Source organism: Lissotriton vulgaris, chromosome 2_1 (assembly GCF_964263255.1).
Source record: "Lissotriton vulgaris chromosome 2_1, aLisVul1.2, whole genome shotgun sequence".
Classification (NCBI taxonomy): Eukaryota; Metazoa; Chordata; class Amphibia; order Caudata; family Salamandridae; genus Lissotriton; species Lissotriton vulgaris.
Window position 1 is genome coordinate 319,766,161 of NC_141687.1, and position 13,258 is coordinate 319,779,418.

The 13,258-nt window shown below is 48.2% G+C and overlaps 1 protein-coding gene across 2 annotated transcripts in view; it reads right to left on the reverse strand.

Annotated features, from left to right (window-relative positions):
* The window catches only part of P2RX5 (purinergic receptor P2X 5), a 516,750-nt gene that overhangs the window by 41,592 nt on the left and 461,900 nt on the right, over positions 1-13,258 (reverse strand). For both annotated transcript variants that reach the window (XM_086955030.1, XM_086955029.1), the window contains exon 9: positions 10,689-10,782. In XM_086955030.1, the coding sequence (XP_086811156.1) occupies positions 10,689-10,782 (94 nt within the window). The remainder of the gene's footprint in view (positions 1-10,688; positions 10,783-13,258) is intronic.

Below are 13,258 nucleotides of genomic sequence, written 5' to 3' on the forward strand. Positions count from 1 at the left end.
TCGGCTGCGGGTCTTCTTCAGGACGATGATGGTTGGGTAGGGGGAAGGAGGGGACTTGGCCGTGATCCAGCGGGTGGTCTGGATCAAACACCAATGATGCTGATCAGGTTGGACCTTCGTCCGAGCTTCTAAGATGCAGGTCACCTGACTATTATATTGGCGGTGGTCTGGGGTCTAGCTGTTCAGGTTTGCCCCCAGTTTGGTACTTGGCCTATTCGTTTATGTAAAGCCACTAGTACAGACGGATGGAGAATCCTACCGGTGCCCCCGCGGGCAATCCGGTGGTAGTAGCCCTTTGAGACGCCTGTAGAGGGGACGTTGCCTCTAGAGTATGTTTAGAGGTCAGATAGCGGGCCAATGCTCGTGACTGGGATCTCACTTCTAATTTCCGTATGTGATCGCGTCATAAGGTACCGAAGTTACCTCGAAAATGTATTACGAAGGACTGAGTACCGCGGAGAGTTTCAAACGGCATGTAGTCAGTTCGGGACCGCGCAGAATGTAAAAATCACCCTCACTAAAAGATGCATTTTTACATTCTGAGCTCAGGCATACTAAACTTTATTTTCCTACCTTGTTCCCAGGGGTAGTTATGTTTATAAGATGTTATAAGCAACTCCCCATTCTATCCTATAGGAACAGGTAGCCTTGCAATAGTAAAAAACGAAATTGGCAGTATTTCACTATCAGGACATGCCACACACACCAGGGTATGTCCTACCTTTCACATAAACTACACCCTTCCCACAGGGATACCTTGGGTCTACCTTAGGGGTGACTAACATGTAGGAAAAGGGAAGGTTAGGGCCTGGCAAGAGGGTGCACTTGCCAAGTTGACATTGCAGTACCAGACTGCTCACAGGCTCTGCAATGACAGGCCTGGGTTACATTTACAGGCTACTTATGTGGGTGGCACAATCAGTGCTGCAGCCCACTAGCAGCATTTGATTTACAGGCCCTGGGCACACACAGTGCACTGTACTAAAGACTGACTAGTAAATCAAACATGCCAATCATGGAAACACCAATCCATAACAATAATTTACAAAGGGAGCACTTGCACTATGGCACTGAATAGCAGTGGCAAAGTGCCCAAAGCATCTAGACCAGCAAAACGGAGTCCAATAGACAGCAAAAACACAAGAGGTCAAGGCAAAAAATACAGGGGAAAGCTACGCCAATGATGCCAGGTCTAACACTCACCCTTGTTGGTGCAATTTGGAAAGCTTTGCAGGAGATATATCAGCTCAAATAAAAATTGTGGCCTGTCTGTCCCCAGTTCTAAGACTATGATTCTCTACAGATTGTCCATTTGCTTCCTAAATCTCAAAGGACTACTTCAGCATTGTCATCTTTTTGTGCTTGACCTCCCGCAAAATACATTTCAACAACTGTGTCATAGATAAAAGAGTCAGACCTACATAGTGGCGGCTCCTCAACTAAGGTGGAGTAATGTCGCCCCACTGCTTTATTGCAGTGAAACACAGAGAAAATAAAGTTATAATCACTCCCGTTATTGTCATTTAATTTTTTCATACTTCTACCCACAGCTTTGCGTGAGGGGGTGGGGTAGGAGTGGTCACACCCTCCTAAAGTGTGCAATGACTGCTTGGATGGCCCTCTCAAGCCCCCCAAACTGTCTTGCACACTTCGCATGCTCTCCATGCAGGCGGCACTACAGCCTACGAGGATAACATGCCCAGGCCTCCAGTTACTTCTGAGCGCCTGAAACACGGCGCTCAGACCAATCACAACGCTGCTCAAGCAGCGTTGTGATTGGCTGACTGGGAGACTGTGTGTGCGTCCTGTCTGTGGCTGAGCAACGATAGACTACAGAGGAGAGATGTGGCGAGGAAGCAGTGAGAAGGTAAGCTTTTGTTTTGTATGTCATTTTTAGGTTTTGCCTCTTCGAAAGCTGCGCACTGCGCAGCTTTTCGGTGCAGGCGAAATCTAATGTTAGAACAGTGTGGCTTGGGAATCCGCCCCTCTGTTCCATTGGCTAGCTCCATAAATGGAGGCTAGCCATTAGAACAGAGATCTGTCCGTCATGGCCGGACCAGATTCGTGGGCGTTCCCGTGATTTCTTCCCTCTCCGCCCCTCTGTGCGCGTCATCTCTGCGGTGGGCGGGTTGTTTTGTTTTGTTCATTCCAGGCCGACCGCCGCGGGAAGAAGTCCAGGTGAGTGCCTGTTCCCGCCCCCCCTCCTGCTGTCTGTGCTTTTCCTGCCCCCCTCCCGCTGTCCGTGCCTTTCCCGCCCCCCTCCCACTGTCCGTGCCTTTCCCGCCCCCCTCCCGCTGTCCGTGCTTTTCCTGCCCTCCCTCCCGCTGTCCGTGCCTTTCCTTGTTCTGGTTCTGGGATGTTTACCTTTCGAAAAAGTCTAGCCAGGCTAGAGCCTTGCCAATCTGCTCTCAACAGTGTTTTAACCAGGCAGCCATATTTAAATAATGTACCTCCTTCTTCTTTCTGGGAGGAGTAAATATAAATGTATACAGGTACACCATTCGCGCGGTAAACAAAAACTATTTGTTGGTCAATGTTACCAACCCGTTTGGGGTTGCTGTGATATTTTGGGTATAGAATACTCTAATATTAAAAAAATAATCACTTTTTTTATTAACTGCTCCTTGGATTGAAACTTAACTTCTCTATTTCAAGGTGGCCGCTATGTATTACAATTCTACCAAGAAGAACATCCACCTCGTCTGTAAATTCCGTGTTCATTTATTTTATTCACTCCCTTCTGGCCTGCACAAACCCCTCCTGGCTTGATTGGCGGCTCTGCCCCCCACCCACCTCCCCTCCTCCACTCCTCCCCTCTGCTCCTGGTGGTGACTGGGAAAGGAACGGCTTGGCAGGAACGAGAGCGTTACTGCTAGTGCAGACGTGGTGTTAGGAGCGCTGCAGCAGGGTAGGAGGAGGAGGAAGAAAGGAGTCGAAGCATACAGCAGCAGAGGAGCCACCGCTGCCGCCAGGCCCCTGTTATCAGCACCATGGCCATCCGCAAGAAGACCAACAAGAACCCGCCCGTGCTCAGCCATGAGTTTATTATACAGAACCACGCAGACATTGTGTCGTGCCTAGCTATGGTCTTTCTGCTTGGGCTCATGTTCGAGGTAAGCCGAGGGGAGACTCTAGACTCCTTGGGGTGGGCGGCATGGGCTCACCAGGCAGGCAGTGACCAAGACGTCTACCTAAATCAGAGATCGATGTTATCCCCGCTGCAGCGTGAGCAAGCTAATCAAGCTTGGGGCAACCGTTTACCGGGGCTAATGCCCCACCTCACAAGGAAACAAACGGAAACACCCACCCTGGGCTCCCTTTGAATACCAACCCTCCTCTACAGAATGCCGTTCTGAAGGCCAGAATAAGGGGGATTTCGATGAGCAATCTGACGCCTCTAACCGCAACACAGGTTATTTATTGGTGGCAGCACCATCTGGTAGTACAAGGTCCTCGGGAGCCTGAAAAGTGGCTCACCTCGGGACCCAGTCCCAATGCGGTACTTAAAGCAGGCCGCCCTGGCGATAGGAGAGCCCTTGACTGATTTGATCAATCTCTCGTTCACTCATGGGACTGTGCCGCCTGATTGGAAAAATGCGGTCGTCAAAGCGCTTCTGAAGAAGCCTGGCTTGGACCCGCAGAACTTGGCCAATTTCAGGCCCATCTCCTTATTACCAGGAGTTAGTAAGATCGCCGAGAGGTTGGCGAACCATCGGTTATCCAACTTTCTTGAGGAGAATGGCCGGTTGAGGGACTCCCAGACGGGATTTCGACCGGGTCATGGAACGGACACGGCTCTGCTAGCAGTGGTAGAGGAGGCCAGAAGCACTTTGGACGCAGGGGGATCAGTGGCAGTGATCCTCCTGGACCTCAGTGCGGCCTTCGATACTGTCAACCATGGGGTGCTGATACGTCTAGCTGAGTCGGGTGTCACAGGAGTGGCCCTGGAATGGTTGGCCTCCTTTCTGGAGGGGCGTACCTTCGAGGTCTGGGAAGGAAATGCAAAATCCCCTCCCCTCCCACTTCACTGCGGGGTGCCCCAGGGCTCCTCCCTGAGCCCCACGTTATTTAACGTGTATATGGCACCCCTGGAGGGTGTGGTGTCTCCGTTTGGCTTTAAGACCATAAGCTATGCGGATGACAGCCAGCTAGTGGTGAGTCTGACACAGCTGTAGAAACAGCCTGAGACGCTCCATTCATGCTTGAGAGAGGTGTTTGATTGGATGTCCAGGTCATCTCTCAAATTGAACGGATCAAAAACTGAGCTGATGATCTTGGGCCAGTTAAGTTTTGCCCTCTCGCCGAGCAGCTGGCCCAACTGCATGGGCACCCCGCCCGACCCAAAGAAGGAGATTAAGAGCCTGGGGGTCTGGCTGGAGCCGGATTTGTCCTTTAGGACACACGCCAAGAAGACCGCTGGCGTGTGCTATGGAATGCTCCGGTCGGCCCGCAAGGTTCTCCCCCTGCTGCCAGAACTCTCCCGGAAGCTGTTAGTCCAAGGCTTAATCATCTCACGCCAAGACTACAGTAATGCGCTCTTTCTCGGAGCGCCAGAGTCAACGTTTAAGATCCTGCAACAAGTGCAGAACGCAGCAGCAAGGCTGCTGCGGAACGTTCCGGCCAGGCAGTCAGCCAGGCCTGCTTTAAAAGCACTCCATTGGCTCCCTGTCAGAGAGAGAGTTACCTTTAAAGCCCTGTGCATCGCCCACAAGAGCATACAGGGGAAAGGACCAGCTATTCTGGAGGACATGATTCGGCCCTATAAGCCCACAAGAGCCTTACGCTCTGACAACAAACACCTCCTTCAGACAAAGAGAATCAGGAGAGCCCGTTCAGGTGGCAGGAGTTTTTCTATCCATACAGCGCGCGCCTGGAACTCCCTCCCACTCTCACTGCGCTCCGAACCAAACCTTCTCAGATTCCGGAAACATCTGAAAACGTATCTTTTTCCAGAATAATTGTAGCTCCTCTGTTCTCTATTAGTAGCCTGCTCTTGGTTTCTATAAGCGCTGGGATGCCCCATGGTAACCGTGCGCGGTACAAAATTCAATAATAATAATAATAATAATTATTTGTGAGTTCGCAACCCAATAATGGATGGGTCAATAGTCTACCATGTCTACTTGATGTACAGAAGAGGAGGGACGCTCTAATAATGTTTGCTCAGAAATAATGTGTCATTGGTCAGCCCACAAGTTTCTAGTTTATCGTTTGTATAAACGCAGACGAGCAGTAAAGCCCCAGGTAAAATTCCACCAGTGGCATTGCTTTAAATAGCAGTAAGTACCCTCACTTCTGTAATTTGAAAGGGAGGGTACCATCACTGGTGCAGATAATCGAAGCGTACTAGCATGCCTCAGAAGCAAGCAAGTACTCTGGGATAGTGAGTGATTGCACTTCTGTATTCACATGTCCAGCACTGCAAGGTAGGCAGACAGGGTCGGTTGTGGATGAAAGAATTATGGCCTATGTGAAAGAAGGTTGTTGAATGAGCGTGAGGCTGTACGTGACAGGGAGCCCTTAGCAATGCAATACAGTACTGTTGATAAAGATTGGTCTGGTGCGTGATTGTATCATACTGCGGAAGAGGATGGAGACTGACGGGTTGACCACCCAAAGACAGCGTGGCATGTGTGCAGCACATGCTGGTTAGTGGTTCTCGGCAATAGTGCATTTCTGACATGCGCCCAGTGCCCCCTTTATAAGCCCCATGCCTGAAAATAGGCCCACTTATTCCAGCATGATACGATAGGGATTTGGGGTAGGGCACGGCCGTTTCGGCGATGGAAGCCTTTGTCTTTGCAGTGTATTCTGATGGGCAAAGTATCTAATTTACTCGATTGTATCTGAGATGCCACTCTCAGGATGCCATTGGAGGTTATGCTTAATGATTAATTATCCCTGTATAATGTGTGTGATGTAAAGTGCTTGGACACTGTTAGAAACGGGACCCTGGCCGGCCAAGACTCGGTTCGAGGTCAGTCAGGGATCACCATTTCTAAAGTCAGGGCAGGGGAGTCACACACCAAGGCAACCCCCACTCACCCTCTAGGTAGCGTGGCGCGAGCAGTCTAGGCTAAACTTGGAGGCGGTATGAGTTAAGTATTTGCGCACGCACCCCAGCAACAACACCCAAGGCCCACCACAAAGAAAGACTCCACACAAGGATATATATAAAAAATAGCCTTTGTATTATAATAAACAAAACACATTAGATAACACACGCAAACTGTACAATGTGCCAGAGGCACGGGCAGAATTTACAAGGGGAATTATGTACAGGACAGGGCCACATGGACATCTGTCAGGGGTAGGGACTTGTTAGATAATAATACTGGTAGATATACACTTATGTCGTAAACATAGAATGAGTAGTACCAAAATTATAAATGTAACACAGATCCAGTAGTCACTGGAAAAGTAAGTACCTCCTACGCAACCCTAACACACTGTAGGTAAATCACGCAGGTAACTAGGACCTAAGGAAGGAATACCAACACCTAAGCAGTTCACTCTTAGCAAAGGGAAGGAAACCTAAACATAAAATGAAACATCAGCAATCCTCTCTGCAGGTCACATTTAGCAAAAGGGGATAACCATAAGAATACCTAATCAGGTCACTTTTAATAAAGGTAAGCGGAATCGACCTTCCTCTATGCAGGTTACTTTTAGCAAAGAGGTGCAGGTTAGAACACATGCGCAAGAATTACATAACAAGAAATTACAATGCGCGGGGTGCACATAGCACAACACTCATAAATGTCCCTCAGGCCAACTGGCCTCGAAAGGGGCGGAATGCCCTGAGTCTCAGTGTCAGGGAGGGTCTGAGCAGGCAGCACAGACACAAAGCCTAAACGTGGCAACTGTCCACTAAGTGCTGGACAGTTGTTAAATATGATGTACAACGTTGGAGCCAGGGGGGCTCAAGAACAAAGTGGGCAAGGAGCCTCTCAGGGGCTCACAAAGCAAAATGTGCAAAGAGAGCTCAGCGCTCTAAATCAATGAAAATGCCCCCAGAGCCTCTCTCAGGGCTCTCACTCGATGTGGGCAATGAGCCTCGCTGGGCTCGGCAACAACTGCGGGCTCAAGAGCCTCTCAGGGCTCAAAGAACAAAGAATGGCCCCTCTCGTTGGAGTCCCTCGTGGACTCGGGAAGCCTGTGCTCGTTGGAGTCCCCCACGGGGGACTCAGGGTCAGATAATGCCCCACGGAGCCTCGCGCTCCCACAAAGGAATGCCACACACGTTGGAGTCCCTCACGGGGGACTCGCGGTCAGAAATGCCCACAAGCCTTTCGGGCTCGAAGAGATACCCCCAGGAGCCTCGGGGCTCCACAAAGAAATGCAGCAGCGTTGGAGCGGCCCTCTGCCAATCGGGGCCGCTCGACGAACAAAGGACCCTGTCCCCGCACTCACCGGTATCTCGCTGGTGCTGCGGGGGCAGGAACACTGCCGGCTCTCCTCCCCTGCAGCGCGGGGCTCCTCTTCCTCGGAGCCTCGCTGGCGGCGCCTCTCTCCTCGCTGCCTGGTTGCGGAGGCGGGACTTCCGGTCGGCCTCTCAGGGGCCGCGCTGCGATTGGCCGGTCGGCCAGAACACTTCCGGGTCGTCGCGGGCAGCGCGGCGGCCCGTATCAGGTAGGCAGGTGGCTTCTCAGTACCCGAGGAGTGGGCTCCCTCGAGGTATTTACAAAATCAAAGTACGGGGCAATGCCGGGTGGGCACCGGCCTCCAAAAATAAAGATAAAGCGAGGTGGGCACTCGCTAATGCCGAAAATCGGCAAATCGGCACAATCCGACGGGCAGATGCCGGGTGGGCACCGGCTGCACACAAAGCGCTCCCAAGCGCTTAGGGGCTACAGAAAGTGCGCCTAGCGCTAGAAATATCGGCAAAGCGCTGGGGCACAAGGAAAGCGCTCCTAGCGCTACAAATCCAGATCAGGGCGCCTCCAGGCACAGGAAAGCTCCAGCAGGGTCTGGAGGCAGGCAGAGGGGCAAGGCAGGGCCAGAGCCAGCACACTGGGTCTCCAGGCAGGGAGACAGCCAAGTGGCGGTCCTCTTGGCCCCTGCAGCAGCAGCCCCCTCTGGCAAGATCCTAGGCAGAACCAAGAACAGGACAAATTCTATGGGGACACAGCCCCTTCTTATACAGTAAAACCCCTTTGTCTCAAGGGTGCAGGGTGGGGGGAAAACCAGTCGCAGCTGGTTTTGAAGTACTCTGTTTACCTCAACCACCCTCTCTATTCACTGGCAGGGCTAGGGCCATCAGTCGCACTACAGGGGGTGGAGCCAGCATTGTCCGGGGAAAGTCCAGGCCCATCAGGGACCGGGTGCACTCCTCCCAAGCCATCAAGCATGCTGATCTCACACTCACCACCGGGCAGACCCATCCAGCCTTCCTGGAGCCAGGCTCACCAGCCAGCTCCAGCCAATCACACTGCAGACATATTTTACAGTAATATGCCAAGTCCCAGAAATGGCATTTCTACTCATGACACACACATGCCACATACACCATTGCAAAGCATTCATTCCCACGAACATGCACATACCAAATTCGTGCAAGCACTCCCCACACATCAGGAACTACTAGGGACACAGACATTCCCCATGCATTCCTATGGGAGAGCAGGCCAGCCTAACTACATGCACGCACTTTACTCTGGGACACAGAGAAAAAGTGCGCACAGACCAGAAAATCATCCACGCATATCACAGATTAAAAGCAAAAAGATTAGGGGTGAACCTGCCTTAAGGGCCAAGTCCAACAGACACCCTATACTGCTATGAGTAGCACTACAAAACAAAGGAAATGCATGTGAGAGAAAAGCTAAGGAGAGATGAGAGGCACTGATGGAGCCTGGAAATGAGGTGATTCATGGAGAAGGTGGCAAAACGGAGTACACCAAAAAAGAAAGTTGTATCAGGGCAACCAGCGCTAAAGTCAGTACTGATTCTGACACTGGTTTGTGTAGCAGCAAAGCAATAGGGCTGCCACTTTCTGTGTTCACAATTTAACACCCTAGTTGTAGATCAAGCCTGGTCTTTCACCATTGTATTTTTTCACATCAGCTGAGCCATCGTTAAGTCTGTGAAACATCCGTAGATTCACACTTCCTCATATAGGCTGTTTTTCACTATAAGAGCTGCTAAGCTGAGCCTCTTATGCCTGACTAGGTAACCTGTGGAAAACTAGCATGTTATAGACTTAAAATTTAACACAAGGAGTGGGGAGTGGCCTGGGCAGGTGGATTAATTTACAAATATATTCGAAATTCTTTCTTCTTTATTGATGTGAGCACAAACATGCATACACTCACAGCAATGCATATTGAAAAAGAACTACTCAACATATGAGCTCTTACACCTGTTTTTTCGATTATCAACCCTCATGTCTAACAAGTAATGGGATCTTAGGTGAGAATGATGGCAGCACATTCCTGGGAGAGAATAAAAGTGACACGTGGAAATGCCATTTATTTAAAGTAAAAAAAAAAAGAAATGTCATGAGCAATGCCAATAGCTCTAACTTTTCCAAAGGCGAAACCATTGCATTGTAAATGCTTGTTTTATAGTTGCATCCTCGCCCCAACCGCGTCCTTCCTCCACGTCCTCCTGCCCCCACCTCCCTACCTCCGACCCGTGCCGGCCACAGCTGGACATGCAGAATACTACATAGTTTGCTTTTAAAACACCCATATACGGTGGTACAATCCACCACCGGAGCGGGCTGGTCTGTAAATGGCTTGTTCTCAAAACTCCTAGTTCACTCACCCCACTTCATACCAGATGACAGCACCGGCGACCTGCATTCCATTCTTCATATTCCATTACATACTCCCCATTTATAAAATAACTTCTTACAGAACATGCTCGATGACAGAAAGCATACAACCTACTACCCACAACAGTACATGGTGTTAGAAGTCAACATGAGATGAGAATTACTTGGTGATCCTATAAGCACATATTACTGCAACACATGTGTGTGCTCCCGTAGTTAGGTAACCCTGCACATTCATTGTACTATCTCCTCTGCATTCTCCAACTACTGATGTTCCTGACAAAAATAATCACCATCAACCAACTTGAATTCTGGAATATTTTTCTCACACCTAACTTTTGAAACACAACTCTTATTGGACCTACACGATCCTTGACAACCATTTTCATCAATTGAGATGGAATCTACTGTACACTGGAAGACCATTCACCACAAACCAGGAACTTCCCCTTACTTTGTCGCCAATTTGGAATTCTAGTTTCTGAATCCCACTTCACATTGTAATGCTTCTCCCGCCTCTTCTATTTAGCTCTGATCTGCTTCAGTACATCCTTCATGGTTACATCTGCACACCCATGTCTAGGTACAGTAAGTATCCCAAACACCCTTACCTTCAACACAAAGTCATCATCCAAGTCAGCATATTATGTGTTATTCTGTACTCCAGCAAATCCATGTACCATCTATGATCAGATGAGTGGCCTATTCTAACAGCATATTCACCAAAAGATTGTACAGAGACACTGTCTGATGACCCGGGGCACACTCTTGAAAATAACTGCACTATTCCATGGAACTCATCTCAATGCTACTATTCTTCTTTCTTTTTCAACATAACATTTAACACCTCCCAAGGATGTCTTGCTGCTTCCTTTGCCGCATGTGAAATGTATGTCAAACATGCTCTCACCTTGCCGTTCACCATCACATCGAAGCGGATTCCATAGGCTTTAATCAGAGTCCGATAATCTTTCCCATCAGCATCTCTGTAATATTTGGCGAACCTAGAAGTCAGAGAACAGTGCTCAGTTTTCAGGCATGAGTGATTATTGGTATCAGAGCTGTATTACCGCTGTTCCCATCTGCTATAATTTGGAGTATCACAACCCCAGTATTTGATGAGCTATGCCACAGCCTTTTGTCTGCAATAAACTCTTGAAAATGTATATTCACTTCTCAGGGGGAACAGTCCTCCCCGAGGGTAAACACTGATAAAGAAAATTACTGCCTTAAACTGAGCACCTATCTTTTGTGGCATCGAACTGCAACGTATTTTCTTATGGCTGGGGTAGGTGCGCTTCACTGTTATTTGTGAGTCTGACGAGATGTGCTTCTTCCTTTATTGTATGTTATTGGCGCTTCATATATCACACACCAAAGAATCGTTAGCGCATAAATAATAAGAATGAATAGAAAACTCAGTGCTCAAACATATAGAGTACCTTCTACCCAATTGGAAGGGTGTTCCACAGCTTTGAGACCTCTCTGCAAGCCCATCAGCAGTATCATCTAGCCTGTTGGGATTCAGGAACTCAGGGCCCGATGTAGGTGGCCCATTACCGGTCGGTAAATCCGAAAATCTGTAAATTTCAGGTTTACCGACCGGTATTGAGCCATTTGCTATGCAGGGGAGATTCGGTAAATACCAAATCGGTATTTACCGATTCTGTATTTACCGAATCATCATTTACCGATTCGGTATTTACTGAATCGGTAAATGACATGTAGGAAGCAATTTGAAGAGTGCTTCTGTGCTTTAAGGATTCGTTATTTACCACCAACTACTAGTTGGTGGTAAATAACGAATACCACTGTAAATGCAAATCTGTGCATTTACACCAGTGCCATGTGGCAGACATACATGTCCTTAAGGCATGTATGTGAGCCACATGTGCTCACATGCACTATTCAGGGGTGCAACAGGGTGTCAATGTGCCACCCTGCCACCCATGACTCTTTCCCTATTTTACCGAATCGATATTTACCGTTTCGGTAATTCACATTCATTCCTATGGGCCTTTAGGTCCATAGGAATGAATGGGAATGACCGAATCGGTAAATACCGATTCGGTAAATACCGAATATTAACGATTCGGTAATACTTACCGAATTTTTCCCTACATAGCATTTACCGATTCTAAAATACCGAATCGGTAAAATTCGGTATTTTAAAATCGGTAAATGTCCCTCACCTACATATGGCCCTCAATATGTAGTTGATGTGTAGGCTGTCTCAAGGAGAGGCTGTTATGAGTAAAGCGGAGTGATTTGCTTAGTTGCGTTCGTTCGCCAGAAGCCAATGGAGACTCTTGGGAACTCAGGCCACCAGCGAAGCTCTCATGGGTCATTAACATCAGCATTTTGAAATTAATGCATTTTAATTACAAGAAAACGATGGATTCTCATATATACCCTTTATCGAACTTCGAAATTTGCACTGCTGCAGGCAGGCAGTTTTGGCTGTATGTAGTATTTATGGTTTGATACCACATTTTATTTTACCTAACCTAAGGTAGCAGACAAAGAACTCTAAAGAACCCTAACACTGGGGCCCACTAAGTGGTTGTTGGTGCCTTATTGTTGCAGGATACGATCTCCTTGTTGTAATTCCTTTAACTTGTCACTTTTAGGTTATCAAAACTGTTGATAGTCTGAAAAATCATGTGACCCATCTTTACACGGTAGTAAAAAAGAAAATAATTTTGTACATCATACCTAACATGCCTAGTGAGAGTTTTTTTTAAAAACATGTTTTATTGTGTCACAGTTATGAGGATTACAAGGAAACAATTATATGAAAATATGTACAGAAGAATCAGTTCTATTTAGGGTTCTCTTAGGACAGTCAAAGATAGTATACTGGAATTAGATCAAAGGCGAGAAGGTAAGAGAGTAACATTAAAAAAAATGTAACACAGTGTGTACACCTTCTTCTATCACGTCTTTCGACCCCCAGTAGGATCTGGGATCCATCAGGGTCCAAAGGCACACTGCCAATGGCATCTCGTTAAGAAACAATGTACAAAGTACCCACTATCATGAGGTCGAGATACAGACAAAGCCATCCCACCCACCTCCATCCCATCCAGTCCTGAGGCAGAGCGCAGATACACCCTTCAACCATGGCATGTATCTGCTCAACAAAGGGCATTGTCTTTAGCAAGGTGTCCGCACCCCGTTCCCTCTCTTTCAGAACACCTTTCCAACATGAAAAAGGGCAAACAGAGAAGGCATAAGTAAGATATCCCCAGAGTGCACTCATCCTGATTCAGTTCTGCCCCTCGTCTGTGTAGTCTGTTCTTATTCTCCATTGGCCCGCTGTGCATGTGTATTCTAACATGGGAATTGTGTCATCAATTATCCAAATTAGTCAATGGTCCTCGCTGATGCATAAAAGGGCTCCAGATGCATTTGGTTTTGGATCTTCTATCTCTGTCTTTAATATGTGGCCAATTTACATAGTTTCATCATCCATTCCTG